Consider the following 14,510-nt stretch of genomic DNA (forward strand, 5'->3'; position numbering starts at 1 on the left):
TCCTGCTTCCAACACATGAAAATCAAGATCTGACTGTTCACTCACTGCCTAATATATCCCACCCCTTGACAGGTGCCACTGTAACGAGATAATCAATGTTATTCACTTCACTATACATACTGTATAAATCTTGGTGCTCAAATATTTCACCCTAAAGAAGGTGATTGTTTTTGTAGAAGTGCTCGTTACATGATCAAATAGTGCTTTTACATCATATAGTGCCATAAAGAGTATGGTCATGTAACGAGCATAGGTTTTCTTTGATATTCATCTGCAGAAGTGCCTGAACTAAGGATATCAAGTTTTTCTTCCTGAAGTACGGCATTAATTTAATTCTTTCATTTATATAATTATTTTCTTTATGAATATAGCATTACTATTTCTCCCTAATAAAGACAAACATGCACTTAATCTCACCTCCAACCTCTTCTGAAACTCAATCACCTATCCATCAACGTTTTTTTCTGGCAGAAGTAAGAAGGTTGTCATGGTCTTGTGCAAAAACAACACATTACACTATATACACAACCACAAAGTCGAGTGAGTGACAGATAGAGAACAATAATACTTTAAGAGGCTGTTCGCACCAAATGTGTCCTTGAGCTAAAAAAGCTACAGTAGTACTGTTGAAGATCTTTGTTCTGTTGTGAATGGCCCCTAAGTCTTGTTTTATCTCATTTCTTCTCTCTCTCTCTCTCTCTCTCTCTCTCTCTCTCTCTCTCTCTCTCTCTCTCTCTCTTTCTCTCTTAACAGAAAACCACATCCTGGAGGATGTTAATAAGTGTGTGATTGCCCTGCAAGAGGGGGACGTGGACACGCTTGACAGAACAGCAGGGGCAATCCGTGGCCGAGCTGCCCGTGTGGTACACATTATTAATGCTGAGATGGAGAACTATGAACCTGGAGTCTACACCGAGCGTGTTCTTGAGTCAATTAAACTCCTCTCAGAGACTGGTGAGAACAAAGATCACACACCTCAACTCTAATCAAGCCTGGGTCATCTAAAGACCTTAAGGTCATTATAATGACACACAGTAATGCAAACGACATTAACACCCCCATCTCTTAAAAGATCAGATCTTTCTTCCTTTGGTCCTGATCTCATGTAGAGATGGAGACAGATGGAGAGAAGAGAGCAGGAAGCTCTATTATATTGGAAGAAGGGATTTTTTTTTTTTTTAGTTTTTAGGCAGAATGATAGCGTCAGTTACTTTTGACTGTTATTGAATGGAAATAATATGCAATGAAAGTGAATGGAACATCTCATTCTGTTTTTCATGTGAGGAAAAAAGTAATACAGGTAAAACAACAAGAGGGTGAATAAATAACAACAGAATACATTTTTTTTGGGTGAACTATTCCTTTAAGAAAAGATCAGTAGACAGATGAGAAAAGATGGCAAGGCCGGAGATACCACCTGTTCCCTCCTCTGGCACTCATCCTTTGCTCATTCATTTTTCATCTGTTTTCCCCCACCCCTCCACCTTTCACCATCTAGTGCCAGCTTTCAGGAGGTGGCAATTTAGACTCTGACAGACAAGGCCGAGGGCCAAAACATACCAGCATTGCAAGTAATGCAAAGATTTGTGCACAGTGTTCCTAATGCTTTCAAATCACTATTTGGCAGAGCCTTGCTGATGAGGAAACAAAAATGGCTGCTATCTTAGGTGCCAATGTGTAGCGGATGCAATAAGAGAGTGAGAGTGAGAAACTGACTCAACTGACACTTTTGAATGTAGTTGTTATGTCTAAATGCACCTTTACTTGTTTGAAATCAACAAATGGAGGGTGGCTGGATGAGCACTCAAAATATTATTTTGGCAGTGGTGATTTATCCTGCCTCCTTTGTTGTGTCTAAAACATTATATTACCCTATTCTGACAGCCGGCTTTGTTTAGAAGAGTGGGTGGAATATGAGAGAAACATAAATAATAGTCTTGCTTTTATAGTTTTTTTTATTTAGTTTTTTTTGGCAATAGTTTTTTGTTATTATAAAATTACAGCTCTAATCATATTATTACAGCTAGTTTTACAGGTAAAAATGAAACAAAATGAAAATTTGTGAAGCCTTAACTGAACATACAAATTAAATCATCTGTTCCAAAAACCCTGTGAGCTGTATACATAGGCTGCATTTAATGGCATTAAATGTGCACTCCCAACTTGAAGGCTATACCATAAAATAACAAGTTAGGTAAAGTTTTTCTTGACAAACTTTGATGCTAGACTATGCATTACTAAGTGGTTGCTAAGGTTGTTCGAGTGGTTGGTATGTCAATGCTAGAGTCTTTAAAATTATTTTTTATTTTCTTATTTTTCTTTTTTTTAATTACTGAGTTGTTCTGGTTTGATGCTAAACATTGCTAGGGCAATTTGTCTGGTTGCTAGGTTTTTCTATGGTGTTCTGACTGATTGCTAGGTGTTGGTAAGGTGTTCAGGCAGGTCACTAGCCATAGCTAGGGTGTTCTGGTTGGTTCCTTGTATGTTTTGTCTTGTTGCAACCTGGAAATTGAGAGTCTAATAGCAAAGCTATTATAAGTTTTCTCTCTCTCTCTCTCTCTCTCTCTCTCTCTCTCTCTCTCTCTCTTTATCAATTCCATCCTTTTCCCTATCCAAATTAATCTTCAGGTGGGAAAAATGTACCCCATCATTAAGGCTATGCTCAGGCCCCAGTAGATAAAAAATTAGAAATATGGCTGATGTAATTGTGCCAAGTAGAATGCTGTAGTAGTCATACAATCATAGAGCATGGCAGAGTGAGTAGGGCTCGTGCCAAAGAGTGACCATACAGAGATGAAATATGGCCATCTAATCACTACCCTCTATATAACACACACAAACACGTTTTTATGGCAAATATAGTGCTTCACTGACAGGTTGAAGGGCATTTTTGCTTAGATACCAAAAAAAGCAATGATTTCATATAGCCAAATGACCCACACAAAATGTTTTTCTTCATGGCACAAGAGTCTGGATGTTGAAACTTGAGGAGAGTGCATGCAAAACAACAAGAATTAAGAAATAGAATTATTCAGAGCCTGCCAGCCTTAATGAGTCCAACACTTTGTTCTTGAAAAAGAAAGCAAGCAATACAGATCCAGTAGAAAGGGGAATACTAACTAATTCAACAGCCTAAGGGGCAGAATGTAAATTAAATCAAACTACAAGTGACCTTATTGTTCAAAAAGGAATCTGTACCCCATTTCAAATTATTTGCTGTGTTTTGCATGGTATAAGACCTATTAGCATTATGAATGTCTCATTGTGTTTTCATTTTAAGCCCATTAGGCTAGTCTGACCTTAGCATCCTAAATAAAAATCCTGTCTGATTATGTTTCAAATAATTAATCGCAACATTGTGCGATATCTTAAAGAACTTTCCCAAAAACGCCATTTGAAGTATTATAGCACAGATCTGAATGCTTGCTTTATTTTGAGTTAAACATTTTTAGAAAATAATCCCTTCCAACATGGTTTTCATTTGTACCTTTCATCATCTTTCCAATTGCTCCTCACTAGCATCAACTTTACTAATTAATGGCTTGAAGAACATTTAAATATTTCTATTTAAAAGTCACAGTGAAATTCCCCAAAGCTCATTTTACGCCTTCCCAATAAGTGGATTAAAATGAATTAAATATGTGTTAAAGAAAGACGAGGGTTGAAAGATGTAAGAAAAGAAAATAAGAGACTTTGCTGCACCTTTTTTAACGTTTTGCATAATTTTGTGTTTCTTGAGTGTTCATTTGAAATTCAAATCTAACCTTTTTTTGGATTAGTTTATGTCACATTCTTTACATGTCCATCTGAAAAGGCAAACAGAAAGTACCTTTCTACACAGGTTACTCTTTTAAAGTTAATCTTAGGTCAGATGCTTGTAATCAAAACCATGATGAGAAATCACAGGACTGGTTATTGTATAAGATCCACATATGCAGTTATCATGGATTGCTCTCTGGGCATTGATTTGGTAAGATGGCTGAAAAGAACACTCTAGAATTTTATTGTCATAAGTGTGTCCTCATAAAACCCAACCTCTCCAAAGAGCAGTGCATCTCAGGTTATACTATTACTAGTTTGATTCACTTTTAAGAATCTTGGAGATCTAGAGACCTTCCTATCATATTCCATTCGTTGAATATTTTAAGAGCATCACTTTGGAGCTTGCTCAAGGGTTTAATACGATCCCAAATACGGTGCTTTGGGATTTTTTACCGTTCCCATAATTTTTTCATCATCTGCCAAGTGGTTTTAGACGTTGATATGAGCGTGACTTGATGTCAACGTTAGATGGCAATACGGTTTCCATTTTTCCACCAATGACATTGCCATGGAAACACTAGACTTCTCCTCCAGTTTGAATATTACCTTTGATGCACTCTGTCAGTTCCTCACCGAGTGGGCAGGCAGGTCAATCCGTGTCAGGTTCGAAGGAGAGCATGAATCAGTGGATTGTGCATTACAATGGTGCTGAGTACCTGTTGAATGTAATACAACTAGAGACACTAAATTATTTAAAGCAATGAACCTCTTTTTGCATCGTTGTCAAAAGGGTTGAAGCTGAGGATTCATAATAGAGTTTACTGGAGCTCCCAAAAATGATAATAAAATTTTTTACTGGCATTTCAGCTAAATTAAATATACTTAAAGGTCTCCATTCACATGTGAGGTTAGAGCATTTGCTTTTAGTGCAGTGGATGTGTAAAGCTAAGTGGGCCAAACACATTTGTTCAGTGTAAACACCATATTACGCCTCATCACAGATGAAACTAATGTCACATTAGCAGACCTTTCCCGAGCCCTTTAGCAGCACTCAATCAATGTCTGTCAACATTGTTAATTTTAGACCCTTGATCGTCAAACATTCCCTTAATAGCTCTCACTGGCCATTGTGGAATCGCTGAGGAAAAAGATGGTGGGTGAATTTAAGGAGGGAAATCGAGAGCAAGGGGATGTCATTTTTTCACTATCACTGTGGTCTATAAGAGTCATGGTGGCACAGATCAGGGATGGTCATGTGTTCCCAGCACTTTGCCAGCAAGTTGAATTGGTTAATTGGCAGGCGGAGGGCACCCCATCTATATATTTACAGGGTGAAATTTTCTTCCACTGCCGTCCGTTTCCTCAGGCCTGTCTGACAGTGAGTAGACCGCAGAAATAGATGTGCCTGTCTGAATTTCAACAGTTAGCTTCTTAAGATTGCATACACTATCCATTTTTCTCACCTCTCATTTATTTCTCTGATATGTTTGTCAACTAAGGGGAAGGCTAGCTTTTGAGGGATGCATGTAATCCCTGTTTTGAATTTTTTTTTTCTCAGTGGATCTGCCTTTCTTTCTGTCCTTTGTGCTACCTATTGCATGGGTCATTCCTGTTATGCAGCACATGTCGAGCGACTGAATGTCTGTGTTGTTATTTAACCCCTTATCCTCTGGAACTTGTGAAAGAAAGGGAAAAATTAAGAAACTGCTGGAATATACACTCAATGAGCACTTTATTAGGAACACCTGTACACCTACTTATTAATGCAATTATCTTACCAGCCAATCGAGTGGCAGCAGTGCAATGCTTAAAACCATGCAGATACAGGTCAGGAGCTTCAGTTAATGTTCACATCAACCATCAGAATGCGAAAACCATCAGAATGCGGACGGAAAAGCCTTGTTGATGAGAGAGGTCAATGGAGAGTTGCCAGACTGCTTCAAGCTGACAGAAAGCTATGGTAACTCAGATATCCACTCTGTACAATTGTGGTGAGCAGAAATGCATCTCAGAATGCACAGCACGTCAAGCCTTGAAGCAGATGGGCAACAGCAGAAGACCATGTCGGGAACTTTATTAGGACCGTAGTGTTTCTTATAAAGTGCTCAGTAAGTGTATATTTCTATGTTAGAAGTTAGTTTCAACCTAGTTCAATTAATTGTGATATTTGGATAAAAGAAAACCATCTAATATTATTTCCATCTTTTAAAAATTGTGTCAAATAATGTATCCAGTATATTAAGGCATATATGATGGGGACATGAAAATGCACAACAGGAATTACCAACATCCTTTGTATCTTTCTTTCTTACCAGTAATGCCACGTTTTGCTGAGCAGGTGGAGGTCGCCATCGAGGCTCTCAGCACCAACCCCCCGCTGCTATTCGAAGAGAATGAGTTCATCGACGCCTCTCGCCTTGTCTACGATGGAGTGCGAGACATCAGGAAAGCAGTGCTCATGATAAGGGTGAGTTCCATACAGATTAAAGAAACACTATTCAGAAGCAGGGCAATAAATGTGTTTATTGCCCTGTTGTGTAGGACAAAAAAAAACCAAACACAATAATGTAGCAGTATTGGTATATGACTATAATGCATTGCACACTTCATTTTTGGGATATGACTTCATCAGAAGCACTAGAGTGTGAAATAATGCAACGCTATTACATATTGTATTGGATACAGTAGATCTTTTAGTACCTGTTTATGACATTGAAGCCCATATGTGTATGATAGAGTATTCTATTGTTTATGGCATTGCCTATTGTACGTTCTGTTTACAGAGACTGTGAATGCTTTTGTATAAATAGAACTAACTGAAAATGTATGCAAATCAGGTAACAGCGTACACATGCTCAAAAGTGTATTGCTGAAAAATTACTTTTGGTTTGTTTTTATTAAACATGGTGCAGGGCTATTTAAGCACATTTACTGCACACAAAAGTGCTCCAACTGTTTTGTGAATTTGTCCCACAATTATCATCCCACGCAAAGACATTTTTTAAGATACATATTTCCACTATGTGGACATCAAACCACATTGAACAGTGTGTTATCAGTAAATAATGTCCTGCCGAGCTTGGATATGGCTTGGAATAGATTGATACTTGTAAATAAAGATCCGACTTGTTTTCACTTATTTTTATTTATTGATTCCCCAAACCACCCCCACCCCACCCCCTAAAATAAATCACAAAATAAATCATGCAGAGTGTTTATGCTTCTGCTGCCTAGAAATGTCATTAGAGTGCTATTTGGGCACCAAGACATGTTAGCTTTGAAAATAGTATAGCTCCCAGAGTCGAAGTGAAATGAAAGTGCTACCACACACACACACACACACACACACACACACACACACACACACACACACATTGTTTTTCCATGTTTTATGGGGACTTTCCATAGACATAATGTTTTTTATACTGTACAAACTATATATTATATCTAAATCTAACCCTCACAGAAAACTTTCTGCATTTTTACATTTTCAAAAAACACAGTTTTGTATGATTTATAAGCTGTTTTCCTCATGGGACCAACAAAGTTTTCCCACAAGGTCAAACATTTCAGGTTTTACCATCCTTATGGGGACATTTGGTCCATACATAGTGATAAATACACACACACACACACACACACACACACACACACACACACACACACACACACACACACACACATACTCGGTTAGTTGTCAAAGAATGTATCCTGCTAAAGGGACACAGGAAGAAAAATCAACTCAAGATGGCTTTGCATACAAAAGTACACAGCTTTATATTTTTTGTTTCTTTTTCATGTTTACAGTACATGCATTCATGGCAACATCAAGTTTTCATCCAAATGGGATCTTCATTAAACCAAGCAACAAAGAAGAGTTGATTCAATCAATAATGTATCTTTATAAGTTCTGCTGCTCAGAGTGGCTGGAGTGGTGGCTGCTGTCAAGATAAACCCTCTTTCTTTTTTGTCTCCAATTTTCTCATTAGTCAGTGAAATACACACAAGATGAGGGTGTTTAAGCAATTGGGACTGATGTTGAAACTACCGGCAGGTGGAAAACAATAAAACAGATCAAATTTAAATCTGAATAACCTAGAGGTCTTTCCCTCCTTCTCACAGCATTTGATCCCACTTTACAAGGGAACTGCTTTTTAAACACAAGATAGCCAAAAGGGAGTTGGAGAATAATGATGCAAGTCACTTGTAATTCAAACTGTGGGATAAGTAAATTTTTATTAAGATCTGACTGGTTTAATGGCTGGTGTATGTTAGATCAGAGGTCCCTTGCCCTCATTGTGTGACAACGCACAGTTCTTGTCAAAAATGGTGCCCCAAGTAGTCACCAAGCTAGACCGCTAGGACATCAGATAGAATATAATCAAGTGCTCCAGGAGATGTGTTTAAAATATAGATGTAAAAATTAAATGTGGCAAAGAATTTGCTTGTTGAACTTGTTGACAATAGCAAACCATAAGTAATGTCTCTCCTGAGCAATAGTTTCACCCAAAATGAAAATCATTCATCATTCACTTGCCACTATGTTGTTCCAAACCTCTATGACATTCTGTAGGATGGCCATTATGTTGGCTTGACAAAGGCAACATACTGTTATTCTTCAGACATGGATTAGAGTTTAAATTGTAGCTCCACCTAGATCTTTCAAGCTATATCCACCAAACTTGGCACATACCTTCAGACTGTTCTGACTTAAGCCCGGTGCACACTGTATGATGTTAGCCATGATTCTGCCATCTGAGACAAATTTTGGGAATCCTAATTTATTTCTGTCATCGAAGGGCAAAATCGTCAATCTTACAACATTCAGAGTGACATGTTCACAGACGGCCAATTAATAGCTTTTGCGATGATCTTCAGCCTCCGACGAAGTTCTGGCAGTGTCGGAAATTTAGCATCACAGCCGTAAAGTGTGACTGCTATTACGACGGCCAGATGAGATATTCCGCTCCTCTCTCTCACCCTAACTCACGTGGAAAGAAACCTGCTCCATGTCTGCACCACTATAGCAACATTTGTGCCCAGTTATCAGTCTACTCAAGCACTTTGAATGTTTTTTCTTTTCATTTTATATAAAAAAGTTTTAATAAATAAAAAAGCAGAAAATTACTGGAGAAAATTGTAACATGTCAGCAATATGAAAGCATCATTTTCTGAATTAAATAAATTCAGAGCTTAGACTACAAAACAAAACCAAAAATGAGTTGCGTTTTTTTTCTTTACATTTATCATGCATTTTCTTTACATTGTTATTTTAATTACTATTTTACTTTTAATAAATGTACTTTAAACGTCTGTAAACATCTTTAGTTAACATTCACACCACTCTAATTTTATTTAAAAATAAATAAATAAATAAAATAAAATATAAAGATTGAACAATTTATACTGGTATTTATGGGACATTTTAATCCAAATCAGCAAATACAGTTGTATAGATTTATAGAATTCTATATCATGTTTATGCATCATCCACTGGGAACTTGCAAGCATGATATATTATCAGCCTATATTTATTTTCAAAATTTTGTGGGGCCTATTGGTAACTAATATAAGAAGAGAAAGAAGTACTGTAACCCACCTTTTTTGTTTTCTCCAATCTGAACGGGGAAGTTTGTCATTTTTCGGGCCACAAGTCTTTTTATTTCCACAATGAATATTTGCTTGTGGTTGCTCATTATTACTGTAGGCTACCTCCCATACTCACGTTCATTCTCAAAATCTGTAATATTCTTTATTTTTGATCAGGCTGTCTTATTATAGGCCTATTTGGCAAAATTCATCTTTCTTGTAAATGTTAGCCTATGCTCGTGACAGAGTGGTATTGAAGCAATGAAAATGCGGCTGTCCTGACTTTCAGAGAGAGAAAAAATATGCTCTACCATGGTGGGCAAATTTCAAAGTTTCGCTTCTATTCCACAACATTCCCATTCCATATATATATATATATATATATATATATATATATATATATATAAAATAAATTCAAATGTAAACAAAACCACACAAGGCCTTTAATCTGCTAATAAGACTAATTAGCAGAGAGGGGAATCTTCTATTAAAATGAATGGGAGAAATTGGAACACCCAACAGTAAAAGCATATAGAAAGGAAGTCACAGGAAAAAGACCTTACAGGTTAAAAGAGCAGATACAGACATTGCCTGTCAATCAACCCCAGAACCCACATATGCATTAGCTATACAAACTGGGAAAGTTTTAAGCTTAATTGGTCGTAAAGAAGCACAACTTATGATACCAGTGTTGGTATCATAAATATTACTGCTGATTTGAAAATATGTTTTTTTTACCGTAATTTTTACCACCCTTTTTGGAGATTTTGGTCTTTCCCCATTTAAGTAGATAGGAGCTACACTTATATGGCGTTTGTTTACATAGAAAAATAGCTGCCCGTGAGCATTATAAAGATGGCCACCGAATGGACTAACTAGCTGGTCTCCCTTTCTTTCTCTCTCTTGCTTGTCTTTATTTCTTTATTTAGCTCTCTAGATTTTTTTAGCTTCTCTCAACACACTTTAATTCATATTGATGTGCTTTTTTATTCAGACCCCAGAAGAGCTGGAAGACGACTCAGACTTTGAGCAGGAGGACTATGATGCTCGTAGCCGCACCAGCGTCCAGACAGAAGATGACCAACTTATAGCTGGACAGAGCGCTAGGGTGAGGGACTCCTGCACAACATTGAACAGCATCTTGGTTTCCACCTGTCACTTTCATCAGGTTTACTCATACCACAAAGAGTTATTACTTTTAAATCACGGCTGTTTTCAAAACAACAAGAGAGCCAGGTACTATGTCTCTCAAAAGTCTGAGAAAGAAATGTTATTAACCCTCTGCTCTGACTTTTTTTTTCTGTGTTTTCTTCTCTAGTATATACCACAGGTATAAATTATATAAAGTATATATATTTACAGTGCATTCAGAAAGTATTCAGAATCCTTCATTTTATTTACATTTTGCTATGTTGTAGCCATATGATAAAATGCTTTTTTTTTTTCACAGCAATCTACACTCCATAATGACAAAGCATAAACCAGATTTTTTAGAACTTGCAAATTTATTAAAAAGAAAAAAGTGAACCATCCCATTGACATAAGAATTCAGACTCTTAACTCAGTACTTAGTTGAATCACCTTTGGCAATGATTACAGCCTCATATTGGGTATAATGCGACAACTTTGCACACCAGGATTTAGGGATTTTCTGCCATTCTTCTCTGCAGAACCTCTCAAGCTGTGTCAGATTGGATGGGGACAGTCATTGGACAACTATTTTCAGGTCTCTCCAGAGATGTTCAATTGAGTTTAAGTCTGGGCTCTGGCTGGGCCACTCAAGGACATTTGTTGCTAAGCCACTCTTGCTGTGTACTTAGGATCATTGTACTGTTGGAAGGTGATCCTTTGGCCCAGTCTGAAGTCTTGAGCGCTCTGGACCAGATTTTCATTAAGGATGTCTCTGTAGTTTCTCAGAGTCTGAGTGTCCTTTAGGTGCTTTTTTGCAAATTCCACTGAGGAGAGGCTTTCATCTGGCCATCACGGGCCATAAAGCCCAGATCGGTGTAGTGTTGCAGTCATGGTTGTCCTTCTGCAATTTTCTCCCATTTCCACACACACTCAGTTTGGCCAGGCGGCCAGCTCTAGGAAGAGTCCTGGTTGTTCCAAACTTCTTTCATTAAAGAATTATGGAAGCCACTGCTCTTGGGAACCTTCAGTACAGCCAACATTATTTTGTAGCCTTCCCCAGATCTGTGACTCAACACAATCCTGTCTCTAAACTCTGCAGGTATTACTTTGACCTCATGGCTTGGTTTGTGCTCTGATTTTCAGCTGTAAGACCTTATATAGACAGTGTACCTTTCCTAATCATGTCCAGTCAATTTAATTTGCCAAAGGTGGACTCTTATCAAAGTGTAGAAAAATCTTTAAGATGATCCAGAGAAATGGGATGCACCTGAGCTAAATTTCAAGTGTCATAGCAAAGGAATTGAATACTTAAAGTATGTCAATGTGATATTTCATTTTTTTTTTTCTTTTAATAATTTGGCAAAGTTCATTATGGGATATGGAGTGTAGATTGATGTAAAAATAAAACATAATTTAAAGCATTTTAGCATAAGGCTGCAACATAAAAACAAATGTGAAAAAAATGAAGGGGTTTGAATACTTTCTGCATTGTCCTGCTGGAAGATCCAACCAGGGTCCATTTTAAGATTTCTGGCAGAGGCATTCAGGTTTAAATTTTTTTTATCTATTGGTATTTGATAGTCCATTATCCCATGTTTCCGAATGAGATTTCCTGGACCCCTGGCATAAAAACAGCCCCAAAACATTAAAGATCCACCACCATATTTTACTGTGGGCATAGGGTACTTATCAATATGGCTACATCTCTGTGTGTGCAAAACCCATCACTGGTGTTCCATGTCAAAAAGATACACTTTGATGCTGCGCTGATTTTAGCGCTTTGGGAACAGCTTTAGGTGTGACCAGCTGTGAATATGTGTGCAACACGTCAATTAAATTGACTAGAATTTATAGCCTCTGCTGGTGACATCAATTGAACGCACCTGTGGCAGGGCTATAAATAGATGCGTCACAGGTGCATCGTCAGTTATTTTGTCTGAAGAGCAGTCCTGGGGCATCCCAGTGTGGCAATGAAGCACAGCATCTCGTTCCACTTTTATCAGGGAATGGGTTCCAGTTAAGTAACCAGAGACCTTCCCTGCCAAAAAGCTACACTTTGATGCTGCGCTGATTTTAGCCCTTTGGGAACGAGAATACCCATGCCGCCGCACTGTGGATGTCCGGAACCCTTACGGTTGTGTAGTTGTGCTTGTGAGAGGTCTCAGACCTGTGCTTGTGATGTTGACTCAAAGGTATAAGAGCCCAGAGTGGCATGAACATCCAAACTATAGAATCTTACGAATGTGTGCGGAGAGGACCAGCCTGCCGCATCACAAACATGCTGCAGAGGGACACTTCTAGCAAAGGCTTTAGAAGAGGCGACCCCTCTAGTAGAGTGAGCCCTGAATACCCACTGGCGTAGCTTGACTGCATGACTCGTAGGCCAGTGCATCTCGTTCCACCTAATCAGGGAACAGGGGTTACAGTTAAAGCTCTGTTTGTTTCATCTGAGCATAGAACGTGGTCCCATTTGAAGTTCCATTAGTGTTTGACAAACTGAAGATGCTTGACTTTCTGACCCCAAGACCCAAATAATTTCAGCAATTTTCCAGCTTAGATCCTTGGATAACTTTTGGCCACTCGTACTATCCTCCTCACCATGTGTAGAGACAGTATAGACATACATCCTCTTCCAGGCTGATTAGTTTCATCTTCAGTTAATTGGAGCCTCTTAATTATTGCCCTGATTGTGACCCCCCATCCCCCATTAGTTTACTTAAATTAAAGGTTAGAGTTTTGAAAATATTTTTAATAAAAGATCAAAAGGATAAAAAATAAAGACATTTTTCACAGCCTTCTTTACTCATATTTACCAAGGGTGCCACTATTTTAACTGAATATCACCCACAACAATAAATTAGGTAAAGTGAATAACATTGATTATCTCATTACAATGGCACCTGGAAGGGGAGGGACATATTAGGCTATAAGTGAACAGTCAGTTCTTGAATTTCATGTGTTGGAAGCAGGAAAAATGGGCAAGCATAAGGATCTGAATGACTTTAAAAAGGCCAAATTGTGATTGCTATACGACTGGGTCAGAGCATCTTCAAAATGGCCTAGTCTTGAGGGGTGTTCCCTGTATGCATTGTTTAGTACCTACCAAAAGTGGTCCAGGGAAGGACAACCAGTGAACCAGCGACAGGGTCATGGGCGCCCAAGGCTCATTTGTGCGCGTGCAAAGCGAAGGCTAGTCCGTCTGGTCCAATCCCACAGAGAGCTTGCTGCGAATTTGGCTTCATTAGCCGCAGACAGTCAGAGTGCCCATTCTGACCCCTGGCCACTGGTGAAAGTACCTTCAATGGGCACGTGAGTGTCTGAACTGGACCATGAAGCTATGGAAGAAGGTGGCTTGGTCTGATGAATCACATTTTCTTTTAGATAATGGGTAAAGGTATAAAGGATAAAGGACAGCTGGGTACGTGTATGTCGTTTACCTGGGGATGAGATGGCAGCATGATGCACTATGGGAAGAAGTTAAGCTGGCGGAGACAGTGTGATGCTCTGGGCAATGTTCTGCTGGGAAACCTCGGATCCTGACATTCATGTGGATGTTACTTTGACACGTACCACCTACCTAAAGATTGTTGCAGACCACGTACACCCCTTTTTTGCAATGGTATTCCCTGATGGCAGTGGCCTATTTCAGCAGGATAATGCGCCCTGCCACACTGCAAAAATTGTTCAGGAAAGGTTTGAGAAACATGAAAGAGTTCAAAGTGTTCTTCAAACGTACGTCAAATTCCCCAGATCTCAATATGGTTGAGCATCTATGGGATGTGCTGGACCAACTAGTCAGATTCAACAAGGCCCCGCCTCGCAACTTACATGGCTTAAATTATCTGCTGCTAATGTCTTGGTGCCAGACAGTACAGGACACCTTCAGAGGTCTTGTGGAGTCCATACCTCGACGGGTCAGAGTTGTTTTGGCAGCACAAGGGGGACCTACAATATAATAAGCAGGTGGTTTTAATATACTAATAAATATATATATATATATTATTTAGCACTAATATATATACTGTGTA

The 14,510-nt window shown here is 38.5% G+C and overlaps 1 protein-coding gene across 3 annotated transcripts in view; it reads left to right on the plus strand.

Moving 5' to 3' along the window:
• Positions 1 to 14,510, plus strand: part of LOC127643737 (catenin alpha-2-like) — a 661,581-nt gene that overhangs the window by 629,700 nt on the left and 17,371 nt on the right. For all 3 annotated transcript variants that reach the window (XM_052126592.1, XM_052126591.1, XM_052126590.1), the window contains 3 exons: positions 754 to 954; positions 6,078 to 6,229; positions 10,346 to 10,459. In XM_052126592.1, coding sequence (XP_051982552.1) covers positions 754 to 954; positions 6,078 to 6,229; positions 10,346 to 10,459 — 467 coding nt within the window. The remainder of the gene's footprint in view (positions 1 to 753; positions 955 to 6,077; positions 6,230 to 10,345; positions 10,460 to 14,510) is intronic.

The sequence above is a fragment of the Xyrauchen texanus genome, chromosome 5 (assembly GCF_025860055.1).
Source record: "Xyrauchen texanus isolate HMW12.3.18 chromosome 5, RBS_HiC_50CHRs, whole genome shotgun sequence".
NCBI lineage: Eukaryota > Metazoa > Chordata > Actinopteri > Cypriniformes > Catostomidae > Xyrauchen > Xyrauchen texanus.